At 37.8% G+C, this 21,302-nt stretch overlaps 1 protein-coding gene across 2 annotated transcripts in view; it reads left to right on the top strand.

The window, feature by feature from the left end:
• GALNT1 (polypeptide N-acetylgalactosaminyltransferase 1) overlaps nucleotides 1–21,302 on the top strand; it is a 125,687-nt gene that overhangs the window by 86,064 nt on the left and 18,321 nt on the right. For both annotated transcript variants that reach the window (XM_033177962.1, XM_033177963.1), the window contains exons 4-9: nucleotides 4,107–4,273; nucleotides 9,595–9,802; nucleotides 13,746–13,916; nucleotides 15,876–15,993; nucleotides 17,645–17,825; nucleotides 18,810–18,949. In XM_033177962.1, coding sequence (XP_033033853.1) covers nucleotides 4,107–4,273; nucleotides 9,595–9,802; nucleotides 13,746–13,916; nucleotides 15,876–15,993; nucleotides 17,645–17,825; nucleotides 18,810–18,949 — 985 coding nt within the window. The remainder of the gene's footprint in view (nucleotides 1–4,106; nucleotides 4,274–9,594; nucleotides 9,803–13,745; nucleotides 13,917–15,875; nucleotides 15,994–17,644; nucleotides 17,826–18,809; nucleotides 18,950–21,302) is intronic.

The following is a 21,302-nucleotide window of genomic DNA, read 5'->3' as shown; positions in this document are numbered from 1 at the left end:
TTTGCGTATTAAGTAATTGTGCTAGTATGTTGATGGTGGCCACAATGACACTAGGCCATAGGTATTTTTCAGCTCCATTATAATGATATGGTACTACCATCATATATGTGGTCTGTTGTTGTGGGGGTGCTGTTTTTTTTTTTTTTGAGGCGGAGTTTCGCTCTGTCGCCCGGGCTGGAGTACTGTGGCCGGATCTCAGCTCACTGCATGCTCCGCCTCCCAGGTTCACGCCATTCTCCTGCCTCAGCCTCCGGAGTAGCTGGGACTACAGGCGCCCGCCACCTCGCCCGGCTAGTTTTTTGTATTTTTTTTTTTAGTAGAGACGGGGTTTCACTGTGTTAGCCAGGATGGTCTCGATCTCCTGACCTCGTGATCCGCCCGTCTCGGCCTCCCAAAGTGCTGGGATTACAGGCTTGAGCCACCGCGCCCGGCCAATGTGGGGGTGCTGTTGAAGTTCAGCGGGGTGAATGCCCTGGTTATCCACCACATTCCACTGGCAGCCGCACAGTTTGAGGGAGAGGAAAACCAATGGAAGCACACTGGAACCGGGGAGGGAAGTATCTTCCTCCTGCATTGTCCCTCCAGCACCTTTTACCTACAGAGCTTAAGTATGCATCATGCGGACTGCAAAGGAGAAATGCTTATAGGGGCCAGTTCCTTTATTACAGTGCAGGTAATAAAAGGTGTATTTCGAACTAAGAGGCAATACATTGATAATGGGCACACTACATGGCAATGATGAGTCATCTCCAAGAGCTAATGTATTATGTGTTTGTGGATGCCTGCGCTTTAAAAATGGTTTTAATTTATACGATGGTAAACATTAATAGCCATAATCCACATAAACAAAAGCCCTTTGGGGTCCTCAGTTTCTAAGTGTGTAAAGGGATTATAAGTCAAAAAGTTTGAGAACTGTTGCTTTATATTACTCCCTTTAAGTAATGTTCAAAAAGTCAGGCAAAACTCATCAGTAGTACTAGAAGTCCTGTAGAGTGGTTACCTTGGACAGGGGCACAAAGGAGTCCTCTGGGATATTGGTAATCGTCTGTTTCTTCCTCTGGGTGCTGACTGCTTGATGCTTTCACTGTGGAAATTCATTCAGCTGTACACTATGATTTGTCAACTTTTTGCATGTATATATTTCAATAGAAAGTTTGACTCTTCCATTTCTTCCTAACCTATACCTTGCTGTTAAACCTATATGTAACTTTTAGAAATTAGCATAAACTGGCCGGGCGCGGTGGCTCACGCCTGTAATCCCAACACTTTGGGAGGCTGAGGTGGGTGGATCACAAAGTCAGGAGATCGAGACCATCCTGGCTAACATGGTGAAACCCTGTCTCTACCAAAAATGCAAAAAATTAGCCGGGCGTGGTGGCAGGCGCCTATAGTCCCAGCTACTCAGGAGGCTGAGGCAGGAGAATGGCGTGAACCCGGGAGGCGGAGCTTGCAGTGAGCCGAGATCACGCCACTGCACTCCAGCCTGGGTGACAGAGCGAGACTCCGTCTCAAAAAAAAAAAAAAAAAAAAAAATTAGCATAAACTTACAGTGGCTAGTTTTCATAACTGAGGATAAAAGTCTCACTTGGGCCAGTGTGGAAGAAAGCTGCTTCCTGAACATGGCCTGTGGCCTTTCTGCTCATCCTCAGCTCTGTGTTCTATGAACCGGTCCCCCTACCCACTTCAAACCCTGAAACACAAAAGGACAGGTGGTTTCTTGATTGGAAAAGCTTAGCTAGAATGCTAAAAGGCTCTTTGGTTCTTCTCAAGTACCTTGTGGCTCTTCCAGGTTAGGGGTGTGTGTTTGTGTGCTTTTGTACCTGTTCTGAAGTGAATTATGGTTGTTTAATATTTTCTCTATGTTTTCTCGTTTGCTTTGAGAGAATATTAACTTTTATGAACTTGTTATGGCCTCTGATTAACCATTTGATTTAAAAAAATTATTTCATTTTTATCATCTGTCTTTCTGGATTGTAATATTGCTTCTCCCTCTGATTCTTCCATCCAGTTTCTTTCTAGTGTTCTTATACTCTTATAATCTTACTTCCTTTCCATACAGTTTTAGAATTTTATTCTTTAACATATTATACAAATAGTAAATTTGGGTTATCACTTCTCTTCTGCAGAACCTGCTGTCTCCACATTTTTCTGTCTTCCTTTCTGTTTCCTAGCCATAGACATGGCTAACAGTACCATTTGTACACTGTACCTCTTTCATGCATCACTTGATTTTATTATTTTATTTTATTTTGGTAAGGTAGCAGCTATGTGGCCACTTTGGCTGTTTCCTGCTTCCCAATTCTACGATAATAAGTAGGATTCACTTGGGAAAAGAGATTGTATGTGGCGTAATAAGATTCAGCTAAATAATATAAGAAACTCTTTTTCTGACCCCCTTTTACCCATACATAGGCCATTCCTGACTTCAGAGTCTTATTCCAGGAGTCTGTGCATCAGGAATTCAAGATATAGGTTGCTCAGCTATGATGTACCTGAAACTAGTACTAATTATAATACATAAATATTGTAGCCACCATTTATAACAGAGTTTTGATGGAAACTATTTTCAGAAGTATTATTAGGACTGCTAAGGACACATCTTTTCCCCTCTAGCCTAGTCTTTTGGGCCCCATCTCTTTAGTCTAGACTTGGAAGGAGGGAGCTGCAGACAAGGTGGTAGGCTGTGTGGGCCTTCTTGTGGTTGTTAGAGTGAACATAGAAAGTGGGCAGTGAAGTGGAAATGAGGCTGTGGGTAGAGAGGAGGTTACTGGTAGTAGGAGATGGAGACCATCCTGTGAAAGGGGTCTTGGGAGTGATGAAGAGGGAGAGAGGGGCTGCAGTGGAATATATCGAAGGACAGGAACAGCTACTTGTTGCTCCTTGTCTCCTGGGAGAGAGAAAGGACAAGGGCTGATGGGGCCCCTATGGTGACTTCTTTCAACCCCTTTGTCATCTTTTTACTCTTCCTTTTTCCTTTTCTTCCAACTGCCAACCGGCAGCCTTAGGGTAGAGTGTTCAATAAGAAGAGTTAATTCAGCAGCTTCAGAAGAGGAGTCTTGTTTGTGTTTTCTTCATTTCCTCCCCATCCTTCCCTTTTTCCACTCCCACTGACAGGCGATTACAGTTGAGACTGGGGAGTGGAAAGTTTGAGGAGCTTGAGAGAGAGCAGGGAATAAAGGAAGAAAGAGGAGGGTGGAGCAACTGTTAGAATTGGGGATACCTGGGAGAGAATTATATATGCACTGTTTAGAGCGGGCTTATGTTCTAAAGCACATCTCTTGATCTCAGGTTACCTACACTGTTACTTTCTCTAATAGGCTGTTATCTAGTAATTTCATCTAGCTAACAAGGTTGAAAAAAGAGACCATGTTGCCTAACAAAGTGCTAGAAACATACAATTATTGTGTGGATTTTGTGTGCGTATCTTTTGAGTGTGTTTGGTATTTCTGATGATTGCATGCTCAGGCATAAATAGTCTTTATTGAACAAGATACATGTTGATATTTAATTGTGGAGGTGGCAGCATCAAGAATTGGAGCAGCAGGGCATGGACTGTGGAGTCTTCAGTCAGATTCTGCTGCCTCCTCGCTATCCCTGCCCTGTTTCTCATCTGTGAAATGTGGCTGCACACATCTGTCTTACAGAATGACTAGGAAGATTAAGAGCCTGGTACATGATAGGTACTCACTAAATATTTATCTTCTTTTGTGGAAGGCATATTTTTGTTTAGATTATTAAACTATGTAAACTCCAGTGGTTCTGACTTTTTTGTCTAATAGGGTCCTTGAGATACAGTCAGTTTTGGGTAGATAGCTTTATTTCTTTCTCTATTAAAGTGAATCACCTGAAAACATTCATCAGGAGGAAGTACCTAATTTTAAGAATATAAATGACATCTTTGAAATACTTTTAATCTAAATATATCATTTTAAATAGGTGCTATTTATTAAACACGTAACATTAACCAAGACTTAAATAAAAAGGTACCAAGGATCCCACCCCTAGAGCAAACTGCTTTTATTGTTCTATCACCCCTTCTAGTCCAGATTCCTTTATTATGCAATCTTAACAGTCACTTTTTATAAAGGCATTTGCTTTGTCTCTAGGTGTAAAACAAAGGTGTATCCAGATAATCTTCCTACAACAAGTGTGGTGATTGTTTTCCACAATGAGGCTTGGAGCACACTTCTGCGAACTGTCCATAGTGTCATTAATCGCTCACCAAGACACATGATAGAAGAAATTGTTCTAGTAGATGATGCCAGTGAAAGAGGTAAATTTTAAATTTTAATGCCAATAATTTGCTACACCTTTTGTCACTAACGGTTAAAGCTAGTTGCTACAATTTTTAACCTAATAATTTTATACAAAATTCTAATTTATCCCAAAAATACGGCATTTGGATTCATTCACATACGTAAAAAAGTACACTCTTGTGAGACTTAAAATATTTAATTAACATTTGATGTGTGTTGCATCTTAATCTTGTTTCAAAAGGAAATAATGCTATATAACATAAACTATTATGCAGGACAGTGAAAAAACTCTCATCATTTTGTTAGGATTTTCTCTGTGGGAAGCTGCAGGACTGAGTCAGTAGAGAGAGACTGGATTCTGCTTACATCCATGAATGGAGAAATGTAGTTCTATGTTTAGTAGGAAATATCTCTGACAGCAAGATGGAGCCTTAGCTGGGTGAACCTTTGTTCTCCAGATTTTTCTTAGATTTCCCTATTTTCTCCATTTCTGAGTTTCAGGAATGATCTATAGCTAGGTACATAAAAGGGTTAGGAAGGATGAAAAGGTAGGATGTAATATGACTTTCATAATAAATCTCTACAGACTGTTGCCTACATGTCCTTCTAGGAATCTCAGAATTTTTCACAAGCCTAAAATATCCCAAACTATTGCATGAAATACTCTTTGGGAAAGGACATATTAATTAAAGGTGCCTGGGTCAATAATATATATTCTGAATCCTTACTAGAGATTTCACACTACAGAGTACCACATAGAAAAGGCTCCACTTAGTCCATCAGTAAAGAAACTAGCTTAACTTAGATACCCAGCATTTCCTAATTTTCTTATTCATATCTCATCTCTTTAGGAATCATTGGTGTTATGTGTTCCACCAATGTTCCTGTGTTCGCATGAGAAAAATTTAGAGCTACAGAAAATAATTTCCTACTTCTTTTCTTCATCAGCCTTAAATGATCTACCATTTTAACCTCTTTTGCTAGTATCTTCAACTTTCTTGCCTGTTCTCCCATTGCATCTGCTATGATTTAGTTAAGTATCATACTTTCTCCTTCCTGTGCCCACACTGAATACATGCATTTAATAGAAATTAAGTTTATTCATGTCAAATATCAATTATTTGGAGTAATTAGTGCAATAAAAACTATTTAAATCTTGTTACTTTGCCAGATTATACAGATGCAAATGAAGAGTAAGATAAATCCTACCTTTTAAATTAGCTTATATCTAACCTTTTTAATCAAATTAAAGAGATAGTTTATAATCACACAAGACATTTAAATAGTATAATACATGACATAATTACATGTCAAAAGGAATAAGAGCTGTTAAGAATACCACACATAAAGAAATAATTGTTGACAACAGAAGTATAAACCTCATGTGGATAATCTATTTGCTAGGAGTTAATTCCTCTGTAAGAAAATTAACCTAAGTTAATATAAGGAGGAATATATGCAAACATTTATCCTGCAAATGACTTGTGCTTGGTTTACTTATATGTTAATATTTGCTGGATTAAATATATTCTTCCAGAAGAGATACTTAACCTGAGATAAAATTGATTATTTTTTCATTTCCTTCTTTGTTTTTCTCTTGTTCTGTGAATGCCCAAGAAGGCTGTGTAGAATAATAAATTTTTATAGGATATGGCCTAATTTAAAAGGTGCAGAGTCCCACAACAAGTGACAGAGAAACTCACCTATACCAGTTCTGTCTTTCCTTCCCCTCATGCAGACCTCACTTAACACCCCAGTCTGTGTACATCTGTGAGAGGAAACTGTTGTGAGCAGGTGTCTACCTCACTGCTCCACCTGAGGCTTAGTCTCTAGGTGGGGTCCTGGAGTGCTGCTCCAGAGTCCCTGCTGAGGGGTGTGTTTCTCCTTTATCTTCCTGCCTTGGAAGCCTCAAATATCCAGGTTACCATTTCTGATATCTGGGAGACACTAGATCTTTGTTTTTGTGGTTATAATTTGCAGTCTTGCTTTCCAGGTTGAGAATCATCTAATGTGTTTTTCTTTGGCTCCATTGTTTAAGTCGTAATTGTTAGACCCAGAAACCAGAGGAAGCTCTTTGCTTTTATGTAACTCTTTAAATCTGCTTTTTTTCCTATTCATGAGACACATCCAAGGCACCATCATTTCTCACCCGGATGTGGAAATAGAGTAACAAGTCAAACTAATGCCCCCATATACTCTTACCCCCTCCCATCTAGATGTTCATCATGGTGCCTCCAGAGTGAGCTTTTTTAAAGCATGCAAATCTGATCATTTCACTTCCATGATTTAAACCCCTCCACTAAGGCTTGTATGACCTGGCCACACCTGGCAACTCCAGTCACATCTTGAACCATTCCCATACTTATTCCCACTGTCCAATTTTCTTCTTTCAGTTTGTTAAAGAGTGTCATCTTCCTATCTCAGGGCCTTCACTTGTACTGATTCTGTTCCCTCTCCCTGGAACATTGTTCTGTAGGGAACATTCGTCTCCACCATCTATCTCCCCAGCGTTGTCAACATTGAATCATCCATCCATCAGAGTTCAGCTCAGATGTGATATATTTAGAGAGGCCTTTCTTGACCTCTCCAGACCTTTCATGTCTCTCTGAAAACATCTCATAACACTCTACCCCTCTGCAGCTCTAACCAGGGTTTGAATTATTTATTTGTCTGTTTAATAGGTATCTTCCCCCAATAGGCTGTATACTTTGTCAGGTCTGTTGGCTCACCATTATCACCTCACTTCCCACAGTGCCTGTACATAACAACAGTCTAGAATTATATAATGAATGGGTGAAAGAATAATGTATGCTGGTACATTTAATCTTCACATTTACTTCTTTTCTGTGCAAACTTTGTAATTGGGTTGTATAGCATAGATAGTGTGCCCATGGCCTCTGAATACTTGATTTCAGGTTAACCTGCTGAGTAACTCTATTAAAGAAGTATGAAGTAGGTGCTGTAATTATTTCTGTTTTATTGATGAGGAAAATAAGGCTTAGCATGGTAGATGAGTATCCAACCCCTGTATAAATCCAGAGCCTGACCTCTTAACTGCTGTGTACCTCACTTCTGATTGCTTCTGGTGCAACTTTACTGTTACAGGATCTGTAATGAAGTCAGAATTTGGACGAATCCCTAGTTTATGTCAGAAGTTATGTAATTTTCATCTCAGAAAGTTATCTTAAGACTTAGAATTTATGTAATGTTTCTAATCTGAGAAGACTATTATTTTTTCATTTTATACAAAAAGCAGAGGTTTATATTTAGTAGAGGTTAGGCGTCAGATTTATTAGACTCTGATTTCCTTATTCTTCCCTACTACTCTTTAGAGTTTTGGCTAATATTTCTCAGACATTGCTGTGAACAGTGAAATTTTTCCCTGATGTTCACACTCTCTGACAACCTCATACCCTGAGAAATGCATAGGGATCTATTTATAGGCCAATAGTTATAAAGATATCCTAGTAAGAAGATTCTCCCTTGTTTTTAGATGTAATAGTAGCTTCTAACTATAATCTCTTAACTCATGGCTTCATTTTTGTAAAATGAGACTTGGATAGTTTCTAATCCCCCACCTAGCCCTGAGTCCATAATTCTATATCGACTGAAAAGAAGACACCTGTATCCTGATGTTATTGTGTGAAAGCCACAAAGATGTCAAACAAAGATGCCAAGGAAATTTGTGGAAGAACAAATTTTGTGAGTTACCAGACCACAGAATCATGCATCTTTTTAAAATTTTGTTCATAAACAAGATAGTATAGCTTTCAAAGACATGTGGGACTTGGGGACTAGATTGCTTTAGTTCTGAAGAAACATTTTAAACTGATATTTTTGGAAAAACTTGCTGGGAGACACATTGTTTATGACACACCCAGTCTTGATTGACACTTAACCTCATAGGATCGTTGTGAGCATTAAATGAGATAAAATATATAATGAGACTAGCATTACATATGTTAGCATTGTGCTAAATAGACACAAAATGTTAATAGGTACTACAAAATGTTGCTCTTCTCTGGGATTGGCACTACCTTTACCTTTTTACTCAGAATCAAGTTAGATCCTTTTGACCCTAAGACTTGGTTCATAAAATCACAGTGATACCTTTCAGATAACTTTTTAGCTCAAATATTAGAAAATATATTAGCAGAAATGGGAAAGATCAGTGTTTTAGTGTAGTGGGACACACAGGCCTTTCTCTTTTACAGCTTTTATATCCCTGATTGTTTCATTATTGAGTCATTTTGTCTTGTTGAGTCAAATAGGCAAGAATCATTTTACTCCCATTTGTCTTTTCCACCTCACTATGCAGGAAGCCTTTTGGATCTCTACTCTTAGTATTTAATTAATAGATGTAAGGATAATCTCTCTAGGGGTCCCAGTAGTTTCATCTCAAATACTTTCTTCCCTAGAGAGATTATCCTCATACTTACTGTATGGTGACTAGTTGGAAAGGCATTTGGCCATATTACCACCAATAGCTTCTCTAGCATAAATTCTGTAAACCTACCTGATCTAAAAAATACTTTCTCTTTGCTTTGAGGAAGTTGCACCTTTTCTGCTTTTTAAAGTCAGTTGTGAACTTTGGAGGAAAGGTTTGCCTTATCCTATATGCTTGCCCGTGTCCTGAGGAGCATAACCTCTTATCTGAACTCTCCAGGATAGCTGTTGATTTCATACACCCACATACTCTCCCTTTCCCCTGTTGCCCCCTTTTTCTCTTCTCTTCTTGAGTTGCCCTTTCCTTTTTAAACTTTTTTTCTTAACACCTAATTGTCGGTTTAAGGATCTCTATTTGGCCTTGCAGTTAACAGTCCAGCATTTCTTTTCCAAGCATTACCTCACTTTCTGCCTCCTGATTAAAAAAAAAAAAAAAAAAAAAATGCGTCGTCAAAGACTATGGTAATCAACAAGACAGTTTGTTTCTGCTTTCACAATTTTCTGAACTCTACATATTACATATTCTGTGTCTTCTCTCTGTTGAGGCCTGGATTTAATGCCTTCTTTGTATTGCTGATCCCTAAGCATGATTAGGAAACGAACTGAGTCTGACAGAGTTACTTAGTGAAACGTAGGAGCATTCCTATCCTTGGTTAAGTCTGAGCCCAAAGGCACTCTCCTAATTCTGCATGTAATAAAATAGAGGCAGCTCTAGTCCATTCTCTCGGGAAATATAAAGGCTTCCTTTAGCAAAATGGGTTTGTGAGTCAGGGAGCCTTGCTGAGAGTGTTCAGTAAGAGTATGTTGAATAAATATTCCAAATCAAAATTACTTTAATCTGAATAGCGCCAGGCCACACCTGTTTTCATATTTTGTTTTGTTCATTTTCCAGACTTCTTGAAAAGGCCTTTAGAGAGTTATGTGAAAAAACTAAAAGTACCAGTTCATGTAATTCGAATGGAACAACGTTCTGGATTGATTAGAGCTAGATTAAAAGGAGCTGCTGTGTCTAAAGGCCAAGTGATCACCTTCCTGGATGCCCATTGTGAGTGTACAGTGGGATGGCTGGAGCCTCTCTTGGCCAGGATCAAACATGACAGGTAATTTTCTGGTGTCTGTAAGTTTGTTTTTAGTACATTTGTCCTAAACTATCTGGTGAATTGCCAAATTCTATATTTTTAAATAAATATAAAAGTAATTTCCTCCCAAGTTTGCTTTAAAATATCTGTGTAAAGGACTCTAAAGAAAATATCCAGAAGACCACATTCTGAAGCCTGGCATGAATGTTTGCAAACTGTCGTGCTATTATAATAGGGAGTGATTAGGAAGCATGTCGTTGGAATGTATACTATATGCTCTGTTCACCAAGCTGGAGCAGAACAGATCGACGGTGAACTCAGGGAAGACAGCATAAAACCCTTCACTTGGGCTGGGCGTGGTGGCTCAAGCCTGTAATGCCAGCACTTTGGGAGGCCAAGACGGGCGGATCATGAGGTCAGGAGATCGAGACCATCCTGGCTAATACGGTGAAACCCCGTCTCTACTAAAAAAATACAAAAAACTAGCCGGGCGAGGTGGCAGGCGCCTGTAGTCCCAGCTACTCGGGAGGCTGAGGCAGGAGAATGAGAGATCTGGCCACTGCACTCCAGCCTGGGCGACAGAGCGAGACTTCGTCTCAAAAAAAAAAAAAAAAAAAAAAAACCCTTCACTTGTCCTTGCTCTCTAAAGCTAATGCTGGAGCAGGCAGATCCTCTCAACTTGTAGTGCAGCAAGAAGTAGAAGAGAATGGAGAGAAGCACATTGTGTCCTGAAATGCTTAATTTTATATGGAAAGCACCATAATCTTGGATAACACAGGAAGAATAGTGGTGTCATGAACACCTATGGCTATAGTTTTTCATGTTACACATTTTTCAAATAACTCCTTATTTCTGACTTAGTTATTTTGCATCAGGAGAGAACTTGACTTCAGTCTGCTAGATATATGTTGGTTGAATTTCTGCTTGTCATTGTGATTTGAGGTAGAGACTATCCTTGTTAACATTTAAGTTTAGATTTTAGTGGAGTGAACTTTTACTAATCAAGTGGAGCACGGTGGGAGCTAAAGCCACAGCATCTATTCTATTTGATAGCCAATGCTGGATCTACATTTTTTCCCCAAAGATGAATAAATAGGAAAACTCAGCATTGGGCCAATCAATGGGAAAGTAGAGCAGCTTTAGAAAAAAAAACATTCCCTGAAGAATCAAAAGAATAGGATATCCCTGTAAATTCTTTTCTTTAAATAATAGATGACTGTTTTAGGGAGTGTTTGCTTGCCTGAAGATAATACATAACCCATAGAGAGAAAGCAAGGTGAGGTGATGACAGAAGTATGGAAGGGAATCAGCTGAACTAGCAACCACAGTGACTTCCCGTTTGGGCTGTACGGTGGACTCGATATTCTGAATAACTTTTCCAACTGAAAAAGCTGGATAAAAGGCCACACAAATTTAAATGCATCATTGAGTTGGCACAAAAGTAAGAAATTTGCAGATCTTGAAAAGAAGTGAGAGCAAATGTGCAGTCCAAACACTAAAGCCAGCTTTCACTGGTAGGGTTTCTGCTGAACTTTGGGGACACTAAGCTTCTGCCTTGAGAGACAAATAAGATGGAAGGATAGGAGACAAAACCTAGGACCTGCCTCAGGTGAGAAGGTTAATAGCAAACACCTGTATAAAGCTGTATCTTAGTATAAGGCAAGAATGAAAAATAAATCCCACCACATCAGAGAAAACTTGCTGTCTCAACCTTGGTATGCAATGGCAGAGGGGAAACAAATCTTCCCTAAGAATTTGTAAACAATATAGAAAAGGAATGAACAAAACTCTTTTTATGAGGCTGGTATAACTGTGATATGAAAACCAAAAAATACTACAAGGAAAATTACAGGGCAAACCTGTTCATGAATGCTAGTGCAAAAATCTCACAATACCAGCAAACTGAACCAGCAGTACACACACACACACGTGTAAAAAACATATCATGATATCATGCCTGCTTGGTTTAGCATAATATTACAAAATTAATTCATTTAATACATCCCATTAATGTATTTTTAAAACCGTGATTACAAACTTATTAAACACCTCTGATCACTCCCATAGATACTGAAAAAGGGTTCACTGAAATTTAACATGAATTTATTAGAAAATACTTAGCAAACTATTACACAGTGGAAGTTGAATTCAAGAAAGGACAGCTTAAAAAAAAAAAAAAGCCTTTGCAAGCAGAAATCATGTTAATGGAGAAATATTGAAAGCATTTTTTAAAAAGATGTGGAACAAGATGTTAATGCCCTCAATCACTTCAAGACTTCAGGTATTATTAGAAGTCTTTCGTAGGTTTTGCTGTACTACAATAAATAAAGAACATTTATTTATTGGAAAAAGGAAAAGCATTGTTGTCAATTATATATGTGTTTGTGAAGAAAATGAATCTGTACATAAAATAATAGAAACAATAAGAATTAAGCAACGTTGCCAAACATGAGATTGCTATAGAAAAGTTCAGGCTGGTGCAGTGGCTCATGCCTGTAATCCCAGCTCTTTGGGAGACCAAGGTGGGCAGATCATTTGAACCCAGGAGTTTGAGACCAGCCTGGCCAACATGGCGAAACCCCATCTCTACTAAAAATACAAAAAATTAGCCATTCATGGTGGCTCATGCCTATAGTTCCAACTACTTGGGAGGCTGAGGCAGGAGGATCACTTGAACTCAGGAAGTCAAGGCTGCAGTGAGCCAGGATTGCACCACTGCCCTCTAGCCTGGGCAACAGGAGTGAGACTCCATCTCCAAAAAAAGAAAAGTTTATTTCACACCAACAAGGAATACTTAGAAAATATAATGTAAAAAGAAAAGATACCATTCGTAATAGCAGTGGAAGTCATAGACTACACCTAGGAATATGTTTACCGAGACTGACTGAAATTCACAAAAAAATCTTAGAGAGGTGATGTTCATGGATAGGAAAGTCAATATCATAAGAGTATCAGTTCTACCCAAATTCATATATAAATTCAGTGCATTTCCAATTGAAATCTTCACAGAATTTTGAGAGACTGTACAGGCTGATTCTAGCATTAATATGGAACTGTAAAAAAAAAAAAATAGTTGGGATGCTTCTGAAGAAGAATCAGATCTAAGGGTGCTTGCCCTACTAGGCATCAAGACTTATTTTAAAGCTGTGTTAATTACAGCAGTGGTATGTTGATGCAGGAATTCACAAAGAGACTAGTGAAACAGGGTAGGTTCTAGAAACCGCTCATTTTTGTATGTAATCTTCATTTATGGCAGAACAGGCACTCATAGTTATGGCAGAAGGAAAAGGGACCATTACATAAATAGTGGTGGAACAACTGGTTATCCATAGAAGAAATAAATGAAGTTGGATACTTGCTGTATATCATAGTTAAAATCAGTCCCTTGAGGATTAAAGACTTAAATATAAAAAACAAAAATATGCTTCTTTTTAAGACAGTATAGGAGTATGAATGAAAAGGGGAGGGATTATCAACCAGTAAATAATTATGATGCTAGTTTGATGTGAGATAGAGCATGAAAGTTTTCACCATTGCCTGTAACATTATAGAATGTATTTTTATTTTAAAAACACTTAGGTCCAGGTGCAGTGGTTCATGCTTGTAATCCCAGTACTTTGAGAGGCTGAAGTAGGAGGACCCCTTGAGCCCAGGAGTTCAAGACCAGCCTGGGCAACATAGGAAGACCTCGTCTCTACCCCCAAAAAAATTTCTTTTAATTAGTTGAGTGTGGTGTTATGTACCTGAGGTCCCAGCTACTCAGGAAGCTGAGGTGGGAAGATCATTTGAGGAGGTCGAGGCTGCAGTGGGCCCTGATTGCACTACTGCATTCCAGCCGGGGTGACAGAGTGATACCCTGTCACAAGGGGGAAAAAAGTAAAAACACTTACTATACAGTTGTTCTGTAGTTGGCATTAAATAGGAATGTTTTGAAAGATTTTTTAACTTGCTTTTATGACATCAGGAGAACAGTGGTGTGTCCTATCATCGATGTGATCAGCGATGATACTTTTGAGTACATGGCAGGCTCTGATATGACCTATGGTGGGTTCAACTGGAAGCTCAATTTTCGCTGGTATCCTGTTCCCCAGAGAGAAATGGACAGAAGGAAAGGTGATCGGACTCTTCCTGTCAGGTAATTAATTTGTCAAACATTTTCCCTAAAGTGTCATTGGCGGAAGGTTGTGGAGCTTTGGGAATCATATCAAATGGATAAGTGTATTTTGAGAAACATGAAGCATTCGTATACCTTATGGTAGTTAAGAGCCATCTTTCACATATGTGAGTGTTATAAAGAAGCATTTCTCCTCTAATAAAATTAGAAATTTTTACTTATTCTGTAAATCTAGTGCACATGAGAAATGATGACATGCATGTTTTTTCATTCCTTTATGAACATTTTGCAAATGTGTAAGTCACATCTATTCTTTAATTCAGTTATTAAGGATAATACTACTTAGCTTAATTAATTGTGTCAGTATGTGAAACTGTTACCTAAAACTGGGTCCTTGCGTTATAATGTGCGATTTTAAATTCAGACTTGTACCATCTGGATGAGTTATTGACTGGTAAAGTTAGAAAAGCTTGTATCAAACATAAAAATAGCTAGAATTGACACAAAGTATAAAAAAATTCATTAATCCATTTATTTTCTGATTTTTTTTCTCTACTTGGTCATATATAGATTTTTTTTTTTCAGGATGGAATAAAAATCCTCATGCTCTTTTTAGAACATGAAATTGAGACCTTTGAGCTCTTCTGAGCCATCCTAAAATTTATCCCAATTATATCAACCTGCTACTTCTGTATTAAGAGTTCCTTCAGAACCAGGCTTCAGCTGTCTTCTGTTTTTGGGCCTCCTGCATCTGCCTTCCCTTGAATTCAAGTCCAGTTCTGGCAATACTGAAGAGATTTTCCACTGACTATGTGCTATTTTCCTTAGCCTGAGTTCTTAGTAGTGCAAGGGACTTTTCTTCTCTTTAGCTGTTAGTGCAATTCACTATCTAAATCAGGGGTTCCTAAACATTTCAAAGATGGCAAACTTTTTTGAAAATCTGGTGAAAGCTATGGGTCTTCTCTAATGGAGAAAAATGCGCATGTACATACAGAAGATTTAGCACACAAAAAACTCAGGTCAAGAAACCCCTGTATTAAATGATAATTCTGAATTTTGGGCTGTTTCTTTTAAACCCTTTTCTCATTCTTTTTTTCTTCTAAAATCAAAATAAGTGCAAACCTTTTTTTGAAACAACTGTTTCCTCTAGAAAGGCAATGAGTACATTTTAGGGTTCATCTTAAAATACAGTTTTCGTGGTATCTTTGGTCCTTGTAACTTAATTATTTTTTCTCCTGGTTGGAGTTCACTTTTTCTCCATACTTGTTCTTTATAAAAATCAAATGGGCTGATATTCATTTATTTAAATCTTCCTTCATTTCTTAATCATTTTTCTGCTTAATTTCACATGTTCCCACTCCCTTTGCCTACCTGAGCCCATTTTGATGAATTAGGCTCCTCTTTTGCAGAAATACCATACAGTCAGGAAGGAACATACTGATTTTATTCTATATTTTGTCTCCTGTCCTTAAAGATTTCTTGTGGGTATTGGGAAAAGACCTCGTTGTTTCCATCCTGTTTATCTTATGTGTTTAAAATATTTGCCACCCTTTAGAATGTGGCATGGTAACTCTAACCTGAATCTGCTTGGTTAATATAGTCAACTGCCTTGAAGTTACTAGGATCCATGGAGTGGGTGCACAGTCAGATGGAGAGGATTGTGAGGAATAGCTTTAATTTAAGGAGTTTGAGATCTAAACTCAGTTAGGACCTGAGGACCAAGCCAAGAAAGGTAGAAAGTACTCTTAGAACTGTGACAGAGAGGGATGTCTGGGCAGAAGCATGACCACGGTGCAGGTCATGTCTGAAGACCAAATAACAGCATAAAACACAGAAAACCCCTAGGGCCTGTGAAAGTTTATGAAGAGTGTGAGAATAAGTACTTACTCAGTAGTTATAAATAGTTATGAAACTGCTTTTAAAAACAAAAGCTGATTGTAAATTTTAAATTGCTAATGGTATAGCGTTATTGAATTTCAGAACACCTACCATGGCAGGAGGCCTTTTTTCAATAGACAGAGATTACTTTCAGGAAATTGGAACATATGATGCTGGAATGGATATTTGGGGAGGAGAAAACCTAGAAATTTCCTTTAGGGTAAGTTCCCTTCAAAAAAATTAATCTTTTATTTAACCTCAAGTATAGATGTGCTTTGATTATTCATGTATCTCTACATAAAAAATAAAAATTGAATTTAATACAAGTTTAATGTAACTTCAGAACCTTCGGTCCATAAAAAAGACTGATATTAAGGGTTCATTATAAACTATTGAAGCAAATAATTTAGTTACCTTTGAAGTCCAGCTATAAAACTTACACAAGATTCCCTAGTTGTTTTTAATTTTTATTATTTTCAAGGAAGTAATTTAAGCTCTAAAAACTAATATGTAGTTTGAATATGCTACTTTGGTACTTTACTCTCAAAAACATAAATTTCACATTTTGTAATATGCTTTTTATTTTAGTGTGAAAACTTTTCTGTATAAAACCTAGTCACTTTACCAGCTTTGTATTTTTCAATAAAAAGAAAAACGCAAAAGAATTCTAAAATGACTCTAAATTGATTTAACCCAGTCTACATATAAAGTCTTTGCATTTCATGTTCACTAGAATCAACATATCATTTAAATGGCATTGCATATTTTTGAAAATAACCAACTTTAGACACGTAACTTATTATAGTGGAAGTCACACTGACGTGTACTGTAATCTGAACCAGTGAGCTCACTTTGTTCCCAGTGAATCGCTTTGCCTTCTTGTCAAAGAGAGGGTTGGACTCTAGATCATCTTGGAGATCCTATCCAGCTCTAACACTTTATGATCCTGGGAAAACTTGAAGGTAGGAACACTGAATATTTAACAAAATCAGAACTTTCCAAAATGTTATTTTAATTGTAAAGAGTTATGAGAGTTTTAACTTGGTTGGGGGAATATATTTTGAAAGGAACAGAAGGATTTCATTAAATTAAGGATGTAAGCACATACTTGATCATCTTTCTTTTACCCCTTTTTTTGTTTTTATTGTTCTAACAAACACAACAAAACATGCTCTTACTGTCTCACTGAAGAACTTACAATGGATCTAGTTTAGATTCATAGGTTTGGTTTCATATATAAGCCGTGACACAGGTTTGGAAAGGGGTGAACAGATGAAAATCTGGCTGGCTACTCCGTGGTCAGGTTTTGTTTGGTGGTTGTTTTTAACCATGAATCACATTAATACATTATATACTCTGTACACACAAAACATAAAATTTAAACATTTTGTGAAACAGTATGTCCTTGTTAACAAGTACGGGTTGCAATTCATCAATTTGAGATCTCATGTCTTTTCTGTATTTAGCCTGTAACCTATGTTTTCTTTGTTTTAGTCTTCAACTTTTGGTTTGATCAGAACCTAAATTAGAGAAATGTTTCTCTTGAGGAAGCACTGACTTTGTAACCTAACCCTACAGTCAGAGCCCACCATGTGCCCCGATTTTGCGAAATTCCAACTGTGGAACCCAATAGATGTCAACACTTTTTTTTTTTAACTATCAATGTCATGTATGGTCTTAGCTGTTATTTTCAGATTTGGTAGTATGGAGGTACTTTGGAAGCTTTTTACCAGTAACTACAATATGTTCCATTTAAGTTTAAACAAAAGCCAAACCCCTATTTAATTGAAAAGAAAAATGCTATGGGAAAACTAAAGTGAACATTTCCTGATTACTCAGCTACATCTTACGGTCATCTCTGCTGTTTTCAGATTTGGCAGTGTGGAGGAACGTTGGAAATTGTTACATGCTCACATGTTGGACATGTGTTTCGGAAAGCTACACCTTATACGTTTCCAGGAGGCACAGGGCAGATTATCAATAAAAATAACAGACGACTTGCAGAAGTGTGGATGGATGAATTCAAGAATTTCTTCTATATAATTTCTCCAGGTTAGCATTGTTTTGCATTAGAAATACAAGACTGTACCTTTCTTGACCCTGATCCTGGAGGAGAATTAAGAAGCATGGAAGTGAAGCTTTGAGCAGAGGTGAACACCTACCTCATAAGGTTATTGTAAGGAATGAATGAAATCACACACAGTATAGAAAGTGCTTGGCAGAATGCCTAGAATAATACATAATTAACAGTAGTAAATTATCCAGGTCAGTGTTGCTAGCCCAGATTTTACAGATGTTCTATTTTTTTAAAAACCTAACCACAACATTTAATATTTATTCCTGTGAAGTTTCATCTTGTTAAATTTTCAGCTATTTTTCTAGCTTGCATGACTTTTTCTTGATTCTTGGAGTTTTCATTCAACATAACAAAACCACTGTTTTTGCAGTGGGTCATAAGCATTCTCTATAAGCAGCCCCTCGATGCTGTCATAGGAGGCTTTCATCAAGTATCACAAGGCCACCGAGAGCCCAGAACATGCCACAAGAGCCTTCTTTCCAGGAACTTTGCTATTCAGAGTTTTGTAGGAACAGTTGTTCCATCAGCTATAAGTCGGCCTGACATTGTTACTAGTCCATCCTTATTTTTTAGTTACTGCAAGACTGTCAAGTGGCAGAGTGAACAATTCAGTGAGTTGTGTGAGAGAAGCCTGACTGCAAACAATTGCTCTGTTTAATATTTGAGCAAAATAGACCTTGATTTTTTTGTTTGTGTCTTAACATATATTGAAGTTTACTGCTCCCATATCACTTATATTTCATTCTCACATAAATGTCATTTTTCTCTGAAAAATTAAAACACATTTTAATGTCTTTTCCTTGCTTTATACTTTTGGTGGATTCATAGTGTCTCACTTGGTATAGTCACATATCACCCAACTGATACCACTGTTCTCATTCATCTGGCTTATTAGATTCAGTAATAAACATGTGTTACCTAAAACCACACTAATAATTCAGAGTCAATTATTTCAACAGGTGTTACAAAGGTAGATTATGGAGATATATCATCAAGAGTTGGTCTAAGACACAAACTACAATGCAAACCTTTTTCTTGGTACCTAGAGAATATATATCCTGATTCTCAAATTCCACGTCACTATTTCTCATTGGGAGAGGTAAGAAATATATATATATTCTATGTGGTTATTATGTTCTTACTTTTTTATAAAAAAAAAATAGAAGTTAAACTTCCAATAAGGAAAGTCTAAACAATATTCTTTTTCCCATTCCCCCTTCCTAAAAGTTGATTTCCACTGAGTTGATGCATCTGGAGATAAGCTGTGTACTGTGGAGTCTGTTTTTCCCTATTCTGTGTATAGTGATGTGTTTCCTAAACAGACTGTACCATCTGCAATTGTGAATCCGTAAAATCTGTATATATATTTAAAAAAAAAAAAAAGACTTCCGTGCAGGTCTTTGTGAACTTGTAATTATAAGATGGCTTTTAGAAAAAAACATGAAGCCAAGTAGGGAAAAAAATCCAACCTTTTTGCGATAGAAATCAATAGAAGGACAAGATTTCCTTTTATAAATCACAGCAGCAAATAATGATATGTGTAGACAGGGCCAAAACCAGGCCTATCCCAGGACTAAATCTCAGGAAAAGTGGCCTCCCACTCTGAAGAAGATTGTCACTTCTTCAGTCCTTTCATTCATTCAACAAATATTTGAGTAGCTAGTATATGACAAGTACTATTTTAAGTTCTAGGAATACAGCAATAAGTAAAGCAGAGATCCTGCTCTTGTTGATCTTACAGTCCACGAGTAAGACAGATTATGAAAGGCACACAGTATGTCAGGTGGTAATAAGGGCAGAAGGGATAGAGAATGACTGGCAAGTGAGCATGGGTAGTAGTACTGTTTTATGTAAGGAAGTTGAAAGAATAAAGAAGTTGAAAGAGTCCTGTCAAGGTGATTTTGAGCAGAGATCTGAAGAAAGTGAATGAGCAGGTCATATGAATTTTTAGGGAAAGAGTATTCTGGACACAAGAACAAGTATAGAGATTTCTGTTTTTTGTTTTTTTTGAGATGGAGTCTCGCTCTGTCACCCAGGCTGGAGTGCAGTGGCGCTGTCTCAGCTCACTGCAAGCTCCGCCTCCCGGTTCATACCATTCTCCTGCCTCAGCCTCCCGAGCAGCTAGGTCCACAGGCATCTGCCACCACGCCCGGCTAATTTTTTGTATTTTTAGTAGAGACAGGGTTTCACTGTGTTAGCAAGGATGGTCTCCATCTCCTGACCTTGTGAGCCACCCGCCTCAGCTTCCCAAAGTGTTGGGATTATAGGCGTGAGCCACCACACCCGGCCTAAAGGTTTCTAAGATGACGATGTACTAGTGTGTTCCAGAAACAGCAGGGAGACCAGTTGTCTGGAATAAAGTGAACAAGGTGGAGAGTAGTAGAAGGTAAGGTCAAAGACATAGTGAGGTTCAAATCATATAAAGCTTATAGATTATAGTGAGAACTTTGCATTTTGCATTTTATTCTTAATCAAATGGAAGCCATCGAGAGATACCAGCAAACTTCCATTAGAAAAGGATCACATTGTCTGCTATGTGGAGAAAAACTATATGGAAACAGGAGTAGAGCTGGTGTATTGTTGGAAGGAAGAGAGTAAAGGATTATGTAAGGTTTCTGTCAAGCTTGAGACACTGTAGAGCTGCCATTACTGAGATGGGCAAGCCTACAGGAAGAGCAGATGCTCAAGGGAATCAACAGTGTAGTTTGGGACACATTAAATTTGAGATCCAAGTGAAGATGTGAATTGGTCTTTACATTTAAGAATACTCAGTTTGAGGGAGAGGTTGTGATAGAGATGTAAACTTAAAGGTTGTCAGCATATAGGATGGTTTTTAAAGCCACAAAACTGTATGAGGTCATCTGAGGAGGAGAAAATGTTAAGTATGAGAGAGAAGACCGAGGACAATGCCAGAGGGAATGCCACAGTTTAGAAATCATGGAGATGAGAAGGAATCAGCAAAAAAGATTGAGAAGGAGTAGGCATTGAAATACGAGAACCTAGAGAGTGGTGTCTCCAAGACTAAGGGAAAGATGATGTTTCAGGAAAGAGGAAGTGATCAGCTGTATGGAATACTGCAGAGAAGTTGAGGAAGATGAGTACTTAGAATTGGTGATTGCATTTGGCTAGGGAAATGTTATCAGTAGCCTATCTCACAGTGTTGAGTTTCCCATGGATGTTGTTAAAAACCGTGTTTTCAAGAGAGAATGGAAGAAGCAACATAGATGAATGTTTACAAGTCTTGCAAGAAATTTTGTTGTAAAAGAGAGAAGAGAAATGGGTGGTAGCTGGAGGAGAATATGGGCTTAAAGGGGTTTTTATTTCTTTATTAAGATAAAACTATGCTGCTATGAGCAACCCAAAAGAGAAAATTTAAAGATGCAAAAGAAAGAGCCAACTTAACACCCATTAGGATGGCCACTATCAAAAAAAAGACAGACAGTGACACGTTA

Source organism: Trachypithecus francoisi, unplaced genomic scaffold, assembly GCF_009764315.1.
Source record: "Trachypithecus francoisi isolate TF-2019V2 unplaced genomic scaffold, Tfra_2.0 Lachesis_group19, whole genome shotgun sequence".
In the NCBI taxonomy this organism is placed as follows: Eukaryota; Metazoa; Chordata; class Mammalia; order Primates; family Cercopithecidae; genus Trachypithecus; species Trachypithecus francoisi.
Note: the sequence above shows the minus strand (reverse complement) of the source record. Positions and strands in the feature narration are given on the sequence as shown.